This window comes from Etheostoma spectabile, chromosome 9, assembly GCF_008692095.1.
Source record: "Etheostoma spectabile isolate EspeVRDwgs_2016 chromosome 9, UIUC_Espe_1.0, whole genome shotgun sequence".
Classification (NCBI taxonomy): domain Eukaryota; kingdom Metazoa; phylum Chordata; class Actinopteri; order Perciformes; family Percidae; genus Etheostoma; species Etheostoma spectabile.
The window spans coordinates 34390444-34409972 of record NC_045741.1 but is presented as its reverse complement, the minus strand read 5'-3'; the positions used below and the strand labels follow the sequence as shown (position 1 = coordinate 34409972).

Sequence of the window (19529 nt, the reverse complement as noted above, 5' to 3'; positions counted from 1 at the left end):
AATATACCAACACATGCACACACACACACACACACACACACACACACAAACATGCATAAAAAGACTAGACGGCTCAGGCTAATTAGGCCGTAGGATAAGTGCATGCACACTTTTTTTTTTGTAAAACACAAACAGATAAACATTCTCTCATGTGATCTCCCTCTCCTGCTTGTACCATGGCTTAATTTTTCTCAGTCCGTTTTAATAATTTAATTAATTAATAGTTAATTTCTTGACCTAGTTCATCATCTTTTTTTCCCCTTTCTTTTCAGCTCAATTCACAGTTTATTTTTTTTTCATTGTATAACTGCTACAAAATGCTAATAATGCCAACAGTGTTTGCTATATAACATAAACTATCACATCAAAGAGAGAGCAAAGGGCTACTCACTCTTTTCTCTCACTCAAAAGCACACACTCCCACACCCTCAGCCTCATATATGTGGTGGTGAAATGAAAGGAAGGAGCAGGAAGGAAGGACAGCCAGCTGCTGCATCTGTCCTCAGGAGTCCACAGGGGAAACAGTCTGGCTGCCGAGCATCCTGACTATCAAACACAGCCTTCTATAATATCCTGCCTGGTCTGTAGACTACTTCTTCTCTCTATCTAGCATTCTGATACAGTATGTAAAGTCTATACATATGCTAACAATGGTTCTTATAGCATCCGGTCAATGGTGTGCAAACCTAGCATTCGTATGGCAGTTATAGTATAAAGTATGACCTACTGCTGAAATGTTAGCACAACTTCAACGATATCCTGATTAGTATTCTTTTCAGTGATTTATGGAGGAGGTCAGGAGGACCCGAGTTGTTACAAGGTGAGTGTAGAGCTGCTGGTTTAAGTAAGAAGCCTGGTCACGTTTAGGCTTTTAACTTATGGGTGTTATTACCAAAAGTGGCTTAAAATTAGTAACCAGTTAGAGGTTAAATATCAGCTTGAGGACACGCTGACACCTTTCAGTAATGGGATGCTCTCTCTCACCACTGGGTAACCTTTCTGCCTGTTATTATTGTCTTTCCTTTTAAAAAATATGCACTCTCCTCTCATCCTCCAGTACCGGTTTTGTTTTATTGTTTTATAAATGTGTCCTATCCACCTAGGACTAGCATCGTATACCATGAACTATTACAAAAATGTAATTGGGAGCCAGATTTCAACTACACAGGCCCTTCCAGGTCGTTGCGTTCTAATCTCTAATTATGCACTGTCAACAGGCTACTAAAATGCAAACAAATATGCAAAGATTCCAGCATTCTAGCAGCTTTCTAACATTTCTCCTGCAAACCCAAAATGGTGTTACAGCAAGTGTAACCTGATGTAAAAAGCACAACTTGTTTGAAGGATTTAAACCTTTTGAGTCCAGATTATTTCAATCAGCAACCAGGCAGGCTTGACTCAAAGAGGCAAAACTCTGTTCTCTGGGATATCGATTTCTAAATTAATAAGGGAGATATTTTGTAAGCACCTAAAAGCTATAATCATTGTTCATGCATAATCATAATAAATTAACAAAACTAAGTTATCCAAATTAGAGTCAAAAGACCAGTGATGTGATTGTGCAGTGACTGTCGAGGAAAATAAGTCAATGATGCTACATTAGCTTAAGCTATGCGTTTTTCGTTCCCTTTCCAAGTCAAAATAAGACACTAATATGTGGTATTTCTGATAGGAAGGGGGCATGGTGTACCGACAGTAGTAGTTTAAGGATTGTAATGCAGCAGCAGTGTAATTTTTTGTGTGATGCACTGTCAGATCCCAACTCAGTCGTTTAGAAACACTTACCTAGGCTGTTATTGAAATGCTTCCACAGTAGTTTCCCTGCTGGCCCCAGGGGTCTGCTGGGGGACACTATCCCAGCAAAGAAATAATGGACACTACTGCTAAAATAACATTACTTCTGAAACTGTGAAGATGTACAGTATATGTGCACATGTCAAAATACTAAGGGTGTGACGAGATCTCGTTTTACGAGATCTCGCGAGATTAAAACGTGACGAGATTTCTCGTCGAGGTGAAAAGTTGTCTCGTGAGGCGATGTGATGTCAGCGTGATGGAGCGTGAAATTACTATTGAAGATCCCCCTGCCACTTTTAAATCATTTGTTAGGAGTTAGGAGTTAGATTTCTCGTGTGAAATTGTACTTTACTGCATATAATTCATTAAAATAGTAAAAAAAAAGAAGTTAAATAACATTCATCATTAATAGTTGATTTCAAAATGCACTTTTGGCATTTTGTGATTTTTCAGTTGAATAAAAAAACTATTTTCCATTCATATATTTCATCGAGGATTTCTTTAAATTAAAAAAAAAATCTCGTCTCGTCTCGTTCTCGTGAACCCAATCTCGTGATGTGTCTCGTCTCGTGGAGTAAGCGTCTCGTCACACCCCTACAAAATAAACATTTCACTTCCACAGAGAAGTAAGAGATATGTAACCATTTGCAGTGCCAAGGTCATTTTAGTTTGCAAGGCCAGCAAGTAAAACAGTGTTATACCTGTACATCCAAACTGTAGGCAAACACGTTTACTGATGGAGGTCAGTCAGCGTCACTGTAAACAATGCAGCCCTCTAAGATCACAAGGCATTTCTCTTTCCCTGCCATCAAAATAACCCGCAGTCAAAACTCTCCTTATAAACAGCACTTGCCAGCTGTGTTCAACTCGTCATTATAAGGTTATTTATTTCCCTAATTGTTTGCTGTGTGCACTTTCTTTAGTATTATGGAACAAAAAACCTGGACTTGTGTCAGACCGGCTGGTCCAAATTATGTTCAGTCTAATCAGATCCGGGTAGGGTCCCATTTAAATGCTGCAAGGTTTGTGAGTCAATATTCCTAATAATTGAGTGGACCCAAGTGGATTATGGGGCATTACAATGATCACAGGATAAAAATGTGTTTTTTGGGTATGTTGGAGTCAACCACATTGTGAATCAGGTTTAACTATCATCGAGTCTATTCAAATTAGGTCTGACTATCCTCGGGGCCCTTTTTGCCAAGTTTTTTTCCCCCTCAAGATTACCTTTATGCACTTGAATGTTTTGGGCTTGTGGAGACTTCTACCTGAAAGGCACCACACAAATACATGTTGATACAAATGTTTAGCTGCTGCTTAGTACTGTTGTAGTGTCATCTTGCTACCACTGAGCAGTTGTGGGTTCTTTGCTTTACTTAATTTGTCCTTTTTAGCATGTTCATAAAAAAAGTCACATCTAATTCACTTCCTGCCTTCCATATTTTCATTATTTTTCTAGACTGCACCGTGGTCACAAGCTTGTGGGCTGCCTCCGCCTCTTGCTGGACTCAAGTCTAACAAAGCTACTATTCTTCTTCACCTCCAGCCATCATCCTGTTATCCTGCTGCTAGGATCTGCATACAAAACATTTCATCACACCTTACAACATTACACACAGCACATCATCATATCATCATATATAATATATCTTGGGCCAACCACTGTGAGCCCACAATATATGACTGAATTACAAAGTCACTGAATATACATGTTGAGCACATAGCTGGAAATACAGCCAATAACTATCCAGGCCCCAGAAGTGCTATTTCAATGAATACAGAACAACCACAGAGAGCAGTGTAAAGTCCTTATAGCCTCCCTTGCTCCTCCAGGGGGCACAGCTAGTGTATATATATATAATATATATATATATATAATATTAATAAGATATATCTATATATTATATATACACATAATATGATATGATATGATAATGGGTTCGAACCAAGAGAGATGTGTGTGCAGCATGTGAGTGTAGTTTCAATGTATCCATACAGCTTAAGAGGCCGGGAGGGGGGGGGTGTTATCTTCAGTTTCAATCATCTAAGAAAGAGGAAGGCAGAGAGAGAAAAAGAAGAAGGTAGAGAAATGGAAAGGAAACTAGGGAGATCAAGATAGCAAAAGAGAGGTGAGGGAGGGGGTGCAGATGGAGTGAGTGTGAAATCTAAAGAGTGAAAGAGAGAGGGAGGGAGGGAGAGAGAGAGAGAGAGAGAGAGATGGAAAAAAAGGCTAAAAGGCAGGCTAGAAAGGCACGGGATGACTGTTACAGCTCAATTAATGCCGGGACATGAGATGGCCCTGCCACTGATAATGACAGAGATACAGGAGGAAGTTGGAGGGGGGAGAAAGAGGAGGAGGAGAGGAAATAAGAGCAGATACTGTTAAATCTATTCATGATTCATTATTTCTCACTGCGGCTCAAAGCTCCCCTCCCTCCCTTGATGTCTCTCTCTATCCCCTTCTTTCTCTGACTGCCCTCCCCCTATCTTTCCTTCTCCCTCCGTTGCTTTCCTTTTCCTGGCTCTGATTTTCATTTCCATCTCTTTTTTCTCCCTCATCTGTTCTCTGAGGTTTTTATCTGTCTCTTCTAAGGCCCCATCCTTCCTGTTTACCCACTCCTCTTTCATCCGTTCAATTAATCTCTATCCCCTCTTTTTCTCTCATGCCTGCTCTCACGCTTTTTCCAACATTAGCTCTCCCCGCCATCGCTCACTTTTTCCCCCGTTTCTCTATCTCCTTTACTGAACTGTCTCTTTCTCTACCACCATGCTCTCTCCTTTTCTTGCATTATCTTCAAAGTCCTCATTTTCTTTAATTATCTCACTCTTACATTTTTCAAACTATCCCACTCACTTTTCCATCCTCTCATCTTTGTAGCCCCCTCTATTCTACAACCTTCCCTTTGTGCTTTATCCTCATCCACTCTCTTTTTCTCTCAGACTCCTCATGCTATCTCTTTTCTCTATCACTGTCTTTTTTAATGTCCTTTTTTATAGCAGTTCCTTCATTTTATATTCTATCCCGGTCTCTTCCTACCTTCTTCTTTCTATTCTATTTCTGTCAATTTCCGGTTCTCTGTTTCCTTTTCTATCTGTGATATTGTAAGTTCTCTTGTACTTTCTGCCTCATATTTCTCTCTCACTGGCTCTGCTACCACTTTTCCAGTTAAACCTTTTTTACTAGCTCTCTTGTTTTTCTCTCAGACCACTCTCATATGGTCTTTTGTGCCTTGTTGCTCAAACATATACACTACCTTTTTTTCTACCTTTCCACTCTCTCATATTCCTCCTGCTCACTCTTCGCATTGCCTTGTTCTCCGGTTCCAAACACCGGGCCTCTCCCTCTTCATTTATATCTCTTTTTTTTTTTCTTCCTTTATTCACCTGACTGTAGCTTTTTGGTCTCCTTCTGTCATCCCTGTCTTCCCCTCTCTCTTTCGTCTCTTCCTATTTTCCACACTCTCCCCTCCTTGGCCTCCCTCTGTCATCTTCCCCGCTTGTCCCCCTCCTCCTCCTCCTGTGTCCATCTCTCAGAGGTGCAGCCAGCACCCCAGTCCATTTTCTTTTTGGCGACAAGAGCTGACAGTCCAACTCTGCCTGGCTTGTTGCCAGCCATCTCTCTCTCTCTTTCTCTGTACCTTTTCTATGTCTACACTGTAGGGCAATACTTTCTATTATTGTAACTAAAGTACAACTTTTCTGCATTTAGGCTTGGTGGTTAAGGTCAACAAAATTTAAGTATGGATAGTACTTTAGTAGCATATTAGAATTTTGGTGATTGTGACCAAAATGGTAAATGGGGTTAACATTGTTTTCCATGAGACCAGGATTAAATTTGGATTTTGGAAGAATGCAGAATAAATCATGAGGAGCAGAGGGGACAATTTCAAACAATGTAAGTTTCAATCCCAACATGTTAAGTTCAGTTTGAGGTAAAAAAACATGAACATGCAGGCAAACCAGAAACCCTTAAGGGTAATGCTGACATGTTGCTGACATATATCTGCATACCTTGTTCTAATTTAATGAAGTATAACCGTACATCAAGGTGTGACAAGCTATGTTTCATAATATTTTCCAGATATAAAAGGTTAGTATTTATCTTCAATCGTGCAAAGTACAGCAGACAAGCAGATGTTACCTGTTCTCTAGTACACATTGAATATTCTCACTGATACTTACGGATGCTGCATCAGAAATCACAATAAAAATTGTTTGCTAATACTTGTATGACAGCAACAACCCATCTTTCTCCTATAATCTTAGAAAGTTGACATGAAACTGGGATCCAAGCAGATTTATACAGTAGCAATGGAATTCTAACAAAGTGATCCATAGTGTTGTATAGTGTTTTGTGTAATTTCAATGTGTTAGTCTGCAGCTGTTACAGCAAATATCTTTTATCCCCGTCATAAATTAAAAGCTGAGGCACAAATGCAGCTTTCAACCAGTAGCAGCACTTTAGAGGCACTTTTTTCCCTAATAGGAAAGAGATGCTTGGTGTCTGTGAGGAAACTGCTGTCTGCCACATACTTGTAACTGTTGCTCTGTTGCTGTGAATTAAGGTAATGAGTTCCAGTGTTTTAACAGATTATAGTACGACATGTACAACGGCAGCGTCACCTGGAACACAACAGGATCCGGATCAGGATTTAAAGATGCAGATCAATTAAAATGTGCCCTGATTGTCTCTTTAACTCATTTGGCATCATTCCTAACTTTGTCAACTAAACGTAACATCAGCCCGGACTGGAGTCTAGAGTGAGTATGCACACTGCACTGCAAGTATTTGGACAGAAACCCACTGTTAGATGCCGTTGTGCTATAATTACCCTGATTGTAAAATGACACATTAATTATGAGGTTAAAGTGCAAAGAGCAGAGGCTTTCATTTGAGGGTGTTTTTAGAGATTGTTTCAAACAATGAGCTGCTTTCTAAATACTGGGCATGCTGGGAGCTCATTGTAAAATGTAAAAAAAAATTCCATCCCATCTTGTCCTCCATGACAGAGTAAGCATGGCAATTAGATAGATTAAGAAAGAGGGAGACACAGGCAGTCACCTTAAAGGAAGATGCCCTTCAAGAGTATAATGATTCTGTATACCACAGCAGAAAAGATCTCATGTCTGCTTTCTGTGTCTCTGCCTATTTGTCTGTCTGTCTGGACATGTTTCTGCCTGTCTGTAATTTGACTGTCTCCTTTTCCCAGACAGCAAATTAGCAGACTGACAAGCAGTCCCAGACTCCTGAAAGCACACTCTGCTCGTCAGGCACATGTCTTCATTGAGGATATATGGAAATGATGCACAATCACTGACCTGACTTCTTTTAACGCCTTCTACCTTGTATTTGGTTTTTACATTGTTTAGAAGAACCTGTGGGTGATTTCATAAACCAGTCCTCACTACCCCATGCTGTCGCTAATAGCTAAGCCATGTCAACATCTATTTTCAGTTAACCTCAAGTGTGTCGCCACCAGTGCTATAAAACATTAATTTGCCATTGCTGTGGTAACCATCTGTAACAGGCATCTTAATAGTATTATTATTCCCTAATTCTCATATCAGCAACCATCGCTTGTTTTGCTTGATAACAGCCAAGGAAGAGAGCGTCCACACAAATAAATATAAAATAGGGATATCATAATTATGCAGGAAACAAACTCTGCTGGTCTCATGCTACAGTACCTGCGTTTATATTCCATACAGAGGCATGAAGAGATAAACTACAGTGTTGTACAGTGACCCATAACTAAAACTAATCAAATCAGCCATCCATAGTGTTTAAACCACGTATTGTTTTTGCTGGCTCATTATTTGACTACCAAATAAAAGACAGAAAAAAGCAAGTCCTTCTTTAATAAAACATGTCTTCAAGTCCCTTTCTCTGTTACTACGTACAAAAATGAGTGGAGCTGGAACTGATCCTGCTTCATCGTGCCAATACAGTATATACTGAGAAACAAGAAAAGTAGAAACTCATTTACTTTGTCATACAATGCAAGGCAACCACCCTGCATTAAATAGATTACATATAGTGTTTACAGTTTGTGGCTGTTTAGGTGTGTTGAACTACAGCATACAGTCAGGGTTTTGTATTGAAAGGTGTTTCTAATAATTTAGGACACTTAGTGTAAATACAAAATAAAAATGAGGAAAGGATCAAGAAAATATTGCAAAAACCCACCCACACAAAAAAAACACACTGGCATACCAGGTTTGTGAGTGTGAAATAACACATTCACCTTCTCCCGCCTACTCAAAAAATGCAACTTCTACACATAAAGTGATACACACACACGCACGCACACAACGGCCAAGTACACCAGCGATGAGTAGAGACAGAAAAAAAAACACTGAGTACAGTAAACTCTTTTTTACCTGTTTGTGCATCTCAATGTTGAGACCGTAGGACATTTCGTAGTACTGTGGAGACAAACAGATGACAGAGCTTCGTTAGCATTTTATACACAGCGCACATTAACATTCAGTCTTACACAATATCTCCCATTGAGCAGCTGTTGCTCAGTGTAGATGCATATGCTGCTGTTTGTCAGTGTGTTTTTAATGATAGCAAGAAAAGAGAAAGTGAAAAGATGGGAGAAAGAGAGAGAGCGCAAGTGTGTATAGTAAAAACAAGATTGTGTGTGTCTGTGTATAGATAATGAGGTATTTATGTCTCTGAGTGAGTTATATGCAATCACCGTCTCAGCAGGTTTTTGTCTATGAACTGCTGCCAAATGTGCGTCTTACATGTTGCAGTACCTGCCTCTGTGTTTGTGTGCCTATGAAGATCTACAAAATGTATGGTACCCATCAGAATAACAAGACTGTGTATGCTTGACCACTGTGAACTGTGTGCCTGTATCTGAATGTGTGTACAGTCTGTGTGCGTGATTGTTAAGTGTGTGTCTAGTATGAGTCTATAACTGTATTAGCACAGGTCATCTAGCCACATCTGTCTGACTCACATTACAATCACACTCACCCAGGTGTAAATGCAGACTGTACAGATTGGCCACATTCCTGAAGGATAGCTTCATATTTTTGCAAGTTACCGCACTAGAATGGGATCTTTTTACAGCCATTATGACCAAAGGTTATCAGTACAGAAACTAATAACCAGGCCCAAACGCAATTTAGTGGACTCTTTTTCTGCATTTGTTAACATTCTGGGTTTAATAAAAAAAAAAAATGAAATCTGCAGAAAACTCTGTATTGCCCTGCCCAAAAAACTCAGTCAAAATTGAAAATTGTCCACCCAACAAGTTGAAAGGTCAACTGGTTCCGCCTGGCCTACAGCCAAAGACAACAGCGAAGCAAAAGACCATCAACGTAATCTAACTTTTCACCTTGTTGCAGTGAGTCACGGCAGTTCGTGAAATGGTCACGTTATTAGACGGCAGCGGTGGTCGGGACAAGTTCCGCGGTAGGGGACGCAACAACGGGGAAATTAAATGCCACACGCGGGAGACGACGGCGGTCACTGGGGGACACGCGACAACAGCGGGACGGTTGGGTTTAAGAAAAGAGGAACAGCGAAAGGACACGTCACACGCCGGGACATGATCCACGGCTTCTGGGCGACGCAACAACGGGGAAATTAAACTTCACACGTGGGCGACACGTGACAACAACAGGACGGTTGTGTTTAGGAAAAGAACAACATGGGAAATTAATCGTCACACAGGGGACACGATCCCTGGTGACAGTCCTGTTTTGTTTGACCCATCCACCACCCCAACCAACCTCCCTGCGCGGATCTTCGGCTTTTCATAGGCTAGCCTACTACTTGTTACCGTAGTCGCGCTGTGCTCAAGAAAGATGCTTCCCATTGAAATACATTAGTTTAAAATTTGTGCTCACCACCATGAAAAAAACAACATGAACGTGTCCATGTCCACGCATCAATAGATTAAATAACGTGACCATTTGACGAACTGCCGTGAGACTGGGTTGGATGTACAGGTGTACTCCAGTACACTGTGACATCGCTGTTTTGGTGTGGCCAAAGGTGCAATAAAGCACATTCCTCAGAGGTGAACCAGGCTTGAAACTTTTAACCAAGGAGGGAATGAAACACAGCTTTTACTCTTTAACCCTGAAGTTGTCTTCCTGTCAACTGCAACTTTAAGTTCTTATGGGTCAAAACTGAACGTTTTCGTTGTCTTTTATGACAAATTTGTCGCGTTACCCAATGTTTGTGTCACTTTTTTCAAGGTTTTTTACATTTTTTCAATGTGTTTTTTGTCGATGTCTTCCGCACCTTTTAACATTTTTGTGGGGTTTTTGCCACATTTTCGCTACGTTTTTTGAAGCTTTTTCTGACATTTCTTGTCCCTTTTTTATAATGTTTTTACATTTTTATCAAATTGTGTTTTTTTTGACTGATCATTTATTTTACTTGTGAAGAGCATTGTGGGCAACCATCCATGTTACTTCTTTTTTTTTTTTTAATTTTGGTTGAAAGAAACTCAAATTTCTGATATGGAAACCTTTTGGAAATTGGTAAAATTTCACCCAAAGACAACAGGAGGGTTAAGCTAAAATGCTAAAAGGTTCACTGGTTCCAGCTTCTCAAATGTAAATATTCTTCACATTTATTTTTTTACTCTTCTATGATATTATTTATAAATATCTTTGGATTCTGAAGGATTGGTCAGACAAAACTCTTAATTTTAATATATCAGCATGGGCTTTAGGAAATAGTGATGGACCTTTATTTACTACTTTCTGACATTTTATAGACCAAATGATGAATTGATTGAGAAAACAATCATCAGACTAATTCAAAATGAAAACAATTATCATGATCTAGATAACGTGTCCAGTTCGTGTAGTATGATCAACAGTGCAACATATCTATGCTAATGATGTCATATCTGAATGTCTGTGTGTGTGTTTTGTGTGTTTTTGTATATTTGAAACCAAAATACCAAACATATCTGTATGTGTGTGTGTGCTTGTTAAATGTGATGTTCTCTCTCCTCTGGTGTGTGTGTGTGTGTGTGTGTGTGTGTGTGTGTGTGTTGTGTGTGTGTGTGTGTGTGTGTGTGTGTGTGGTGTGTGCGTGTGCGTGTGTGTGTGCGTACATCAGTTATGTGCTGTAATGGTGTTGGTGGCGAGCGGCATACAGACAGCGAGGATCCGTCATGGTGACAAAGGCAGCCTCTGCTGCCGGATGAGCAACGCTCTGACTGATGACAGAGAGACACTACTCTCTCCCTCTCTCTCTTCCGCTCTGTATTCTCTTGCTTATTTTCACTCAATTGCTCTCTTCTCTCTCTCCATTTATTCCTCACCTCATTTAGTCCCACCCTCTCACTCCTATCCCTATCTTTTAGAGGCTGTCAGTCCCTCTTTTCTATCACCCCTCTCTTGCTAGTTATGCCCGTCCTTCTTTTTCTAGCCGTTCGCTCTTCATTTCAGTCTTTCTATTTCCTGTCTCATTTTACTCCCTTGCTATCTTTGTCTGTCTCTATCCATGCACGTACCTACCTTTCTAAATTCAAATTAGCTTTATTGGCATGAAGATAATTGAGTACAGCACTGCCAGATCACATAGAACAAGGCTTACACTATAAGTGTAATAAGTGTGACTAAAAGAAAGAGAACGAATGGTTACATGACTACACTATTCAACACTACACACAAAAGACACATGGTAATTTACTACATAGGATACTATGTGATAAAAGAAATAGAATAGAAAAAAAGCAATTGGTGTAGACCAATCATTAAAAATGTTATTAGGGGTGTAAGGGTAAACAAAAATCAAGATTTGAAACGATTCACGATTTTAAGTTCATGATGCAATTTGAAAAATTTAAAAAATAATTCTTTATTTGTTAAAACTGTGAAAAACAGCATATGTGTCCTCTTCTCAAAAGTGCAACTGAAATAGTATTTTATCTTAAGTAAAATAAAAAAACAATTTAAAAATAAAGATTAAAGAAATTAACCATATGCTAAGGCGAGATGGTTAAATTTAAATGATTTATTTAAAGTGCAATAACAATAACTTATAACAACAACTTTTTTCACCAGTCTTTTGCTGTTAAAGGTTCAATATGTAATATATTTACTGTAATAAATCCAAAAATGACCCCAATGCATCATCAGATATTAAGGAAACATCCTAAGTCTTCTTCTTTTCTGACAACAATGCCAATGCCAGGATTTTCTCCTTTTGAAAGTATGGAATTTCTGTTTGTGTTCTGGCCTGTGTGTTATTATCAACTGCCCAGTTTGACAGCCAGGGTTTCCAGATATACCTGTAAAAACTTAAAGCCAGCGCGCAGCTGTAACGTTAGTACAGCCATGAAAGCAGCAAACAAACAAACAGGATCAACGTAGCTAGATTCTACCCAACTTGAAAAAACAGCACGTTTCTAACATGTTTTTGCGTGACAAGAGACGTTACAAACCCCAGGTAAATATTGGAGATGTATTTAAAAGATGGAGACAGATAGAGCCCAAAAGGACGCAGAGTTGGCTAATTTCCTCTTGAACAGGTAAGCATTAGCTTCAGGCTAATTTATCACGGCTACTAGGGACGGGCATTTTATGTCATTTCAAAAATGTGTGTACTCACATTGAATTATATAGCTAGAGTACCCGAGTTACTTACTCGCAAAAACAACTGAGACACAGCTAGCAAAGTAATCCTGACTGGTCCTGGCTAACGCCGCCATGATAAACTGGGCCACGGCTGTTTACAACGTGTAGCCTGTTCAGCAACCAAAGCCGACAAACGGTGAGTTATTTTAAGCCAAGAGAGAGGGACTGTAAATCGGGAGGAGTGTGAGTTTGCAGTGCGTTAAGCGATTGTTGCTAAGCCAATAAAGTCTGTTCCGTCGGGTGACGGCAAGGTAGGCCTTGTGTTATTTTTAGTGGTTCCTACCGTAATTCTAAGCCAAAAAACTGTCTATCAGTTAAGTATAGAGCTCTGCAGGAGCACGGGCTTTTATGACTGTCAATATAGCCAGCATGTAACGTTAGCTACTCGCTGTGCTGTGAAGTAATGTCTGGCAACGTGAGACTAGTATCTAGCAACATTGTTGTGTATGCTGCGGTCTCAGACTGGCAACCAACATGAACTTTGAGTTCGGGGAGGAGGGGGCAGAGGGGACTACTCTCTCCAGTATTTTGAATTGGTACTGCAGTAACTATTTTAAACACTAGCTGTCAGTATTACATATTGCACCTTAAAACGACTAAAAGAAAAAAGTACTAGATGGCAGTAGGGTATTTTACAATAACATTAAAACGCAACACAAGCTTACGGAGCCACACTTTATTTTATTATTATTTTTAACATTTCGGTCACAGAAAAGTGCGAAATCAAGTATTGGCAAGGCGTAATGGACAGTGTGCAGGACTTCTTTAACAAAGATACTTTTATAAAAATCCAAATAACTTTAGAGATCTTCATTGTAAAGGGTTTAAACAATGTTTTCCATGCTTATTCAATGAACTACAAACAATTAATGAACATGCACCTGTTGAATGGTCGAAAAGACAAAAACAGCTTAAGGGTGGTAGGCAATTAAGGTCACAGTTGTAAGGAAATTAGAAAAGTAAAGAGACACTTCTACTGCGTCCGACACCAAAAGAAACCTGCTAATCTGCGTGAACGTGCCTTAGGCATGGTGCAAGGAGGCATGAGGACAGCAGATGTGGTCAGGGCAACACATTGCCATGTCCCTACTAAGATGGCACTACAGGGACGCTGGAAACACAGCTGATCGTCCTCGCAGTGGCAGACCACATGTAACAACACCTGCGTAGGATCGGTACATCAGAATATCACACCTGCGGGACAGGTACAAGATGGCAGCAACAACCGCGAGAACTGGCCAGTCTGGTGCAGTACATGAGGAGGATATGCACTGCCGTACTTAATGCACCAGATACTGAGGGCTACTTTTAATTTTGACCCCCCCCTTTGTTCAGGGACACATTATTCCATTTCTGTTAGTCACATGTCTGTGAAAATTGTTCAGTTTATGTCTTAGTTGTTGAATCTTTTAATGCCCATGCAAATATTTGCATCTGTTACGTTTGCTTAAAATATAAAAGCAGTTGAAAGTGACAGGACGTATCTTTTTTTACTGAGTATGATGAGAAAATTGCTTTACAATGTAATGTCATGTAGTGTTGAGAACTATAAAAAGAAAAAGAGAAGGCAGAAGTTAAAGGAGTTCAGTATAGTTTCATGTGTTGTTGGCTGGTTCCCCCCGAGGCTATGAAATGCTCTGACATAGTCTGCTGCTTCAGTGGCAATGTCAGTTTTTTCCCCGCAAGTAGGCCCGTGTATAGGATTCTGGTCAAAGAGAGTGTGTTGGATTTTTGGTATTTAAATTTTATTTTGGTAAAGAACTTGATTCTTTGGACAGTTTTTTTAGCCGCTGCATTACATAAAAATATGTCTAATGAGTTCCACACAGTAAAGTGTACAGATTTTTTATTTGTGAAGGAGAAAGCGTTGGTACAAGATCGATACTCCACATTGGCAGATACAATGAGTCCAGGTATCAGAACTGACATCACAAAAGAAAAACTCGGATATGTGCATCCCTACCATTTACCTGCCCAGTATCTTGAGAGGCTGTATGAATTATTGCAAAATGTCTCAGAGAGGATTGATCACTAAAGCATGTAAGACATTGAAATGTCTAATTTATCTGTCTGTCTGTCTGTCTGTCTGTCTCTCTGCCACATGGTGTTCCTCCTCTGTGACCGTCTTGTCCTGTCTCTCCTTTGTCACCTTCTTTCTCATGTGCATTCTCTCCCACTCTCTCCTGTCAACACATTTTCTGTCTTTCTTGCCAATTATCCTTTTCTGTCATTTCTTTTTCTACCTTCTTTCCCTCTCTCCTTTGCTCATTACTCTCTGTCTCTCCCTTGTATCTTCTTTGTTTTTTTATCTATCTGCTGTATCATTTTTGTCCTTCACACTGTTTTTTCTACTCATTCTTTCTACACTCAGTCATTTCAATCAATCATCTTTCTCGTTTATGTTCTCTATTTCATGCTCTCTCTCTCTAGTGCCATTTTCTACATTGCTTGCTCGCTTTGTATATTTGTTTCTCCCGTCCTTGTTGAGTGCTATATCTTTATTTTCTTCTGGTTCTCTCCCCCTGTCAAGCTCACCTTCGCTGTGTATTTTACTCTCTTTCAAATTCTCTCATGGACAGACCAACCACACAAGATGTATTCGCTGCTTGGAATCTCTTTCAAATTTAAAAAGGCACACATGCTTCACACAAGTATGCACATACCTGACAACATTACACATACATGCTTCAAAGCACACACACAAACATACTTAAGCTAGCTCTTTGTGTTTCCATGTTTGCCTTTCTTCCAGCCCTCTCAACATGAGATATATGACATGTCTCTTTGTTCTCTTTGTATCTCTTACTTTTCTCTTTCCATCTCTCATCAGCTTCTCTTGTCACCTCTCCATCCATACACCTCAGCCCTCCCCATCTTTTTTAACTCAATTACTGTCTGTCTTTCCTTATTAATTCTCCCTCCACCTCTCTGCCATTACTCTACATTTCTTTTTTACTTGCTCTTCTCTACCTCTATCTTCTTTTCATTTAGCATCTCACTTTTTTCCCACTACACCAACTGAGCTGAGCTGAGTGCAAAAACCATGACCATATTATTTAAATACAACCTTGCAAGTAACTAAATAGCTCACTTCAGCAGACGTCCTCAGCAAGAGCTCTCCACTCTGGACAAAAATGAAGAAGCTGACTGTATACAACCAGCACGACATTGCGGAAAGGAATGCAATAAAGGTACGATGGAAATGTTGCTCTGTAAAGCCAGAGGGAAAACAAGTAGGTTTGGGTTAGCAACAGTAAATGGTAAAGAGCCTTGATACTGCCACTGACCATTTTTGTGAGTGAGAGGACTGAATGGAAATATATTCAATTCACTTTTGTCAATACATTGAACAGCCATTTTCTTCAGCTATCTACTGTATCTCTCAGGTTCAGGAAAATCCAAGGCAAACAGCAAGAGATATTACACACAGATTTTTACACAGTATGTCGGACAGGCAGGAGGGGGATATAACTAAGTCAAGTTAAGTCTAATGTTGTGATCATAGACATATGGCATGGGCAAAGGGGGCTTGCCCATGGCCCTGACGCTCCAGCGGGGCCTGAAACGATCTGATGAATTGAAATGTTACTATCATTGTTCACTTTTTTTTTAAGTGCATTTTGTTTGACAATACTTAACTACTTTTACCCAAGACATGAACACAGAATGTATAACCTTTCCACGTTTTGGGAAATATTTAAGTGAAAGCAAAACGTTGCAAGTCATCCTTCAAGTAGAAAGGGTAGCACTATTGTTGATAAAAGATATTAAATTGTAACAGTTGATTGGTCGCTGCAGCATAATTTCCTCTTTAATCACATCCTTGCTGTGAGGGCAGATAGAGAACAGTGTTACCTTCAGGACAGTCCAGAAGGTTTTTCATTTGCCAGGACTTAAACCTGAGTCATTCTGTCTAAAGTCTAAGTCTAAAGAGGACAAAACAGGGATTCTCAGACAGCAAGCAGCTTCACAATCTTGAGAGCTGAATTTGTAATGTGGCAAAGAGCCACAAGCTATTAGGTCAGTTACAACATCACTCAGTTACAGAAACAGAAACGTTGCTCCAGCTAGGCATTTGCTAATTTAACAGTACAACCAATTCAATATTGTTGATATTTGAAATCAACTGACAAACAAATACAAAATTCTGCAGCGTTGCAACCATGGTTGAAAGGCCTCACCGATGTTAAACAGAACACATTACGCCTAGCTGTCAGAGGAGCTGCAGATGACGGTAGTTTCCCAACAATCTACATAGTTGATTGTACATTGAATCATGTCAGGCTGCTTTATAGGAGTCCTGAATCAAAAACTAAGACCAGAAGAGTAGTATAATAGCTGCTCTTTGACAAGGCCTTTCCTCCTTTACGCGGTCCTACAACTTCTTTAATTTTATATTTTATAGTCCTTTTCCTCTTTTGCTGTTTCGCTGCCAACTCTTCTTGTTGATAACTCCTGGCCGGCCACTGCCTCCCCCCCAACCCCATCCCATTTTTTGTATGAGCCACCTGGTGCTGATTGGTTGGAATAGTGTTGTTTGGCTCGTGCACACCTTTTTGTTTGTTTTCCATTTACACAGCCAGAGCTGTGTAGGAACACCGGATCTTTTTTTTAGTGCACACAAGAAATAAAGAACTAGGTGACTGTGAAGAGATAGTCACTGAATTTGACAAAAAACCATATTAGATTAACATTACTTACCATACATTTTAGTGGTCCAGTCAGGGTTTCATTTAAAGAGGCAGAAAGGAGAAGACTAAGTGACATGTAGTAACAGTTGTCCTGTGGGTGTAGGCTAGACAGCAGTGAAGTGACTACTGTACTATTTGTGCAGTCTAGCACTCTAGTGACAACGCTCTATGGGAGTCTAGTGTGGACTGTAGTGCATTGTGTATTTGACTGTGCTTTGATGTCTAATAATAATAATAATAAATTGAATTCAAATTGAGCTTATGACGAACTCAAAGCTTCTTTATAGGGCAAAAAGATAATAAAAACAATGCACAATAAACAAAACAAAAGAAAGCAACAAAAATAATCAACAATGCAAAAACGTTTGTGAATTTGTAAGTGTAGTAACAGTTACCAGTCATGTTCAATGCACACATTATGAATCATGTCTGACAAAATACATTTATTCTTACAGTGTGTTGATTACAGTAGTAATTAATAATAATATTTATAATAATAATAATAATAATTTATGCTTTATTTATCCCACAAGGGAAAGGGAAATAAGACTGCTACTGTTTTGTGTTATTCATATTAAAGGTTAACGCTTCAAAAGCATTTTCAGGATATAGTCATAGACCTAAATCTGAATAAAGTATACCAGGTTACACTGCAATATTGTAGAGTGTGTATCATTCAGACTTGTTCACATTACTAACAGGTGTCAGCTCTACAGTATGCTATAGTAACAGCTGCACTATGACTTTGCACTAGACTGCAGCATAGCAATAAGAGCAGTTGAAATTGCAGTAGTACAGTATGTTTTGTCTGTTGTAGTCAGTTTTTAATAGGTTCGTCCTCTCCTAACTGCCTGCCCCCCGAACCTACAATTACACCCCCCAATGCCCACCGTTCCGCTTTATATAATCCCTCTGTTGTGTCACTGCGTTCTCATTTAATAATAATAAAAAATAATTCAGCAACCTTATGAGCAGAAAGGTAAGAGGGTAATCTTCTATTCCCTATGTACAATACACTGTTATCAGCATCAGCACGTATCTACAAAGTAATCCACAGTGTTTGTAAATGAGAATAAACCCATACTGTATGATAATATGACATTTATTGAGTATATTTAATAAAAGTACCTTACTATATCATCATGTAGACATGATGTAGACATTGTTATGATTGGTGGCCACCGCTTGTTGAAAGTTGAAGGTTAAAAATGCGATCATCTAACCACTAAATGACACAAAATAACAAAATTGGAACTAGAAATAAAGCTGCAATCCATAGCATTTTGAATTTTAAGAACTACGGCAAAAGAAAAGATAACGGGGAACCAGGAGGGAGTTTTTTTTTTTAAGAGAAAGTTATTTTATATTGACAAAATAATAATATTCTATTATAAGTCTATGATGAAGAGTTCATTTTGCTTTTTACATGTTGTATTCATGTAATATTTCAAACTTTACTGGAAGGGCACACTATTGATATCTTTCTTTGTATTTTTGTAGTACGTGCGCGTGGACGTCATATGTCTGTGTGGCTGTGGATGTATGTTGTGTATAAGCTATTGGACATCTTAATTTCCTTTGGGATAAATGAAGTTTCTCTATCTCTATCTATCTATCTATCCATCTATTGACATTAGCATACAGTCATTATAAGATATGTAAAAAAATGTTCAGTTTCATTTTAAATTTTCTCAAAATCTGAAACTAAAAAAAAAAAGGCTTACTCGCTGAACATGCCACATATATTACGTCTATCTGCTTTTAGTAACACACGCACAACACACACACACAAAACACCAACACACACACAACACACAACACACACACAAACACACACACACTGTCATCATAGGGCGCAGACAAAAAGCGTTCTGCATTTCTCTCTTTGTTCTTCTTTCTACTCTGGGTGCTTCCCCCCTTTCCACTCTTCCATTTTCGGGAGTGTTTGTTTTCGTTACCCCTCCTCCTCCCTCCACCCCATGGTGTTTAGAGAGTGTCAGACAACAGTGCCTCTCTCTTTTCTTTTCTCCCTTCCCTTCCCCTCCCCCGCTCTCTCTCTCTCTTCTATGCATTCTGGAGGAAAGTGGCAGACTTTAAAAATGAGCTTTAGGAAGTGGGTCTAATCCAAGGGATTTATCAAATGTGCATTTTGTGCGGTGCGTGGTGCGTGCTGTGGTGCGTGCGTGCGGTGTGCGTGGTCGTGCATGCACATCTATACTTGTGAAGTGTGGTTTACAGCGTGTTTGTATTCAAAATAGTGTGTGGCCGTTAGTGTGTGTGCAAGCAGCTTGTGTTTACTCCTGCATGTATTATTCGGGGATGAGAGTGTGTGGGGGTGTGGATGTGTGTAAAAACCTTAACAAAAGCATTGTTCATCGGTGTCTCTCGGGTGAGCTTGTCTCTTTCATCTGCCCGCCCACA

General features: G+C 39.5%; 1 protein-coding gene across 4 annotated transcripts in view; it reads right to left on the bottom strand.

Annotated features, from left to right (window-relative positions):
- The window catches only part of tle2b (TLE family member 2, transcriptional corepressor b), an 84228-nt gene that overhangs the window by 37138 nt on the left and 27561 nt on the right, over window positions 1-19529 (bottom strand). For all 4 annotated transcript variants that reach the window (XM_032526930.1, XM_032526932.1, XM_032526931.1 and 1 more), the window contains exon 4: window positions 8179-8223. In XM_032526930.1, the coding sequence (XP_032382821.1) occupies window positions 8179-8223 (45 nt within the window). The remainder of the gene's footprint in view (window positions 1-8178; window positions 8224-19529) is intronic.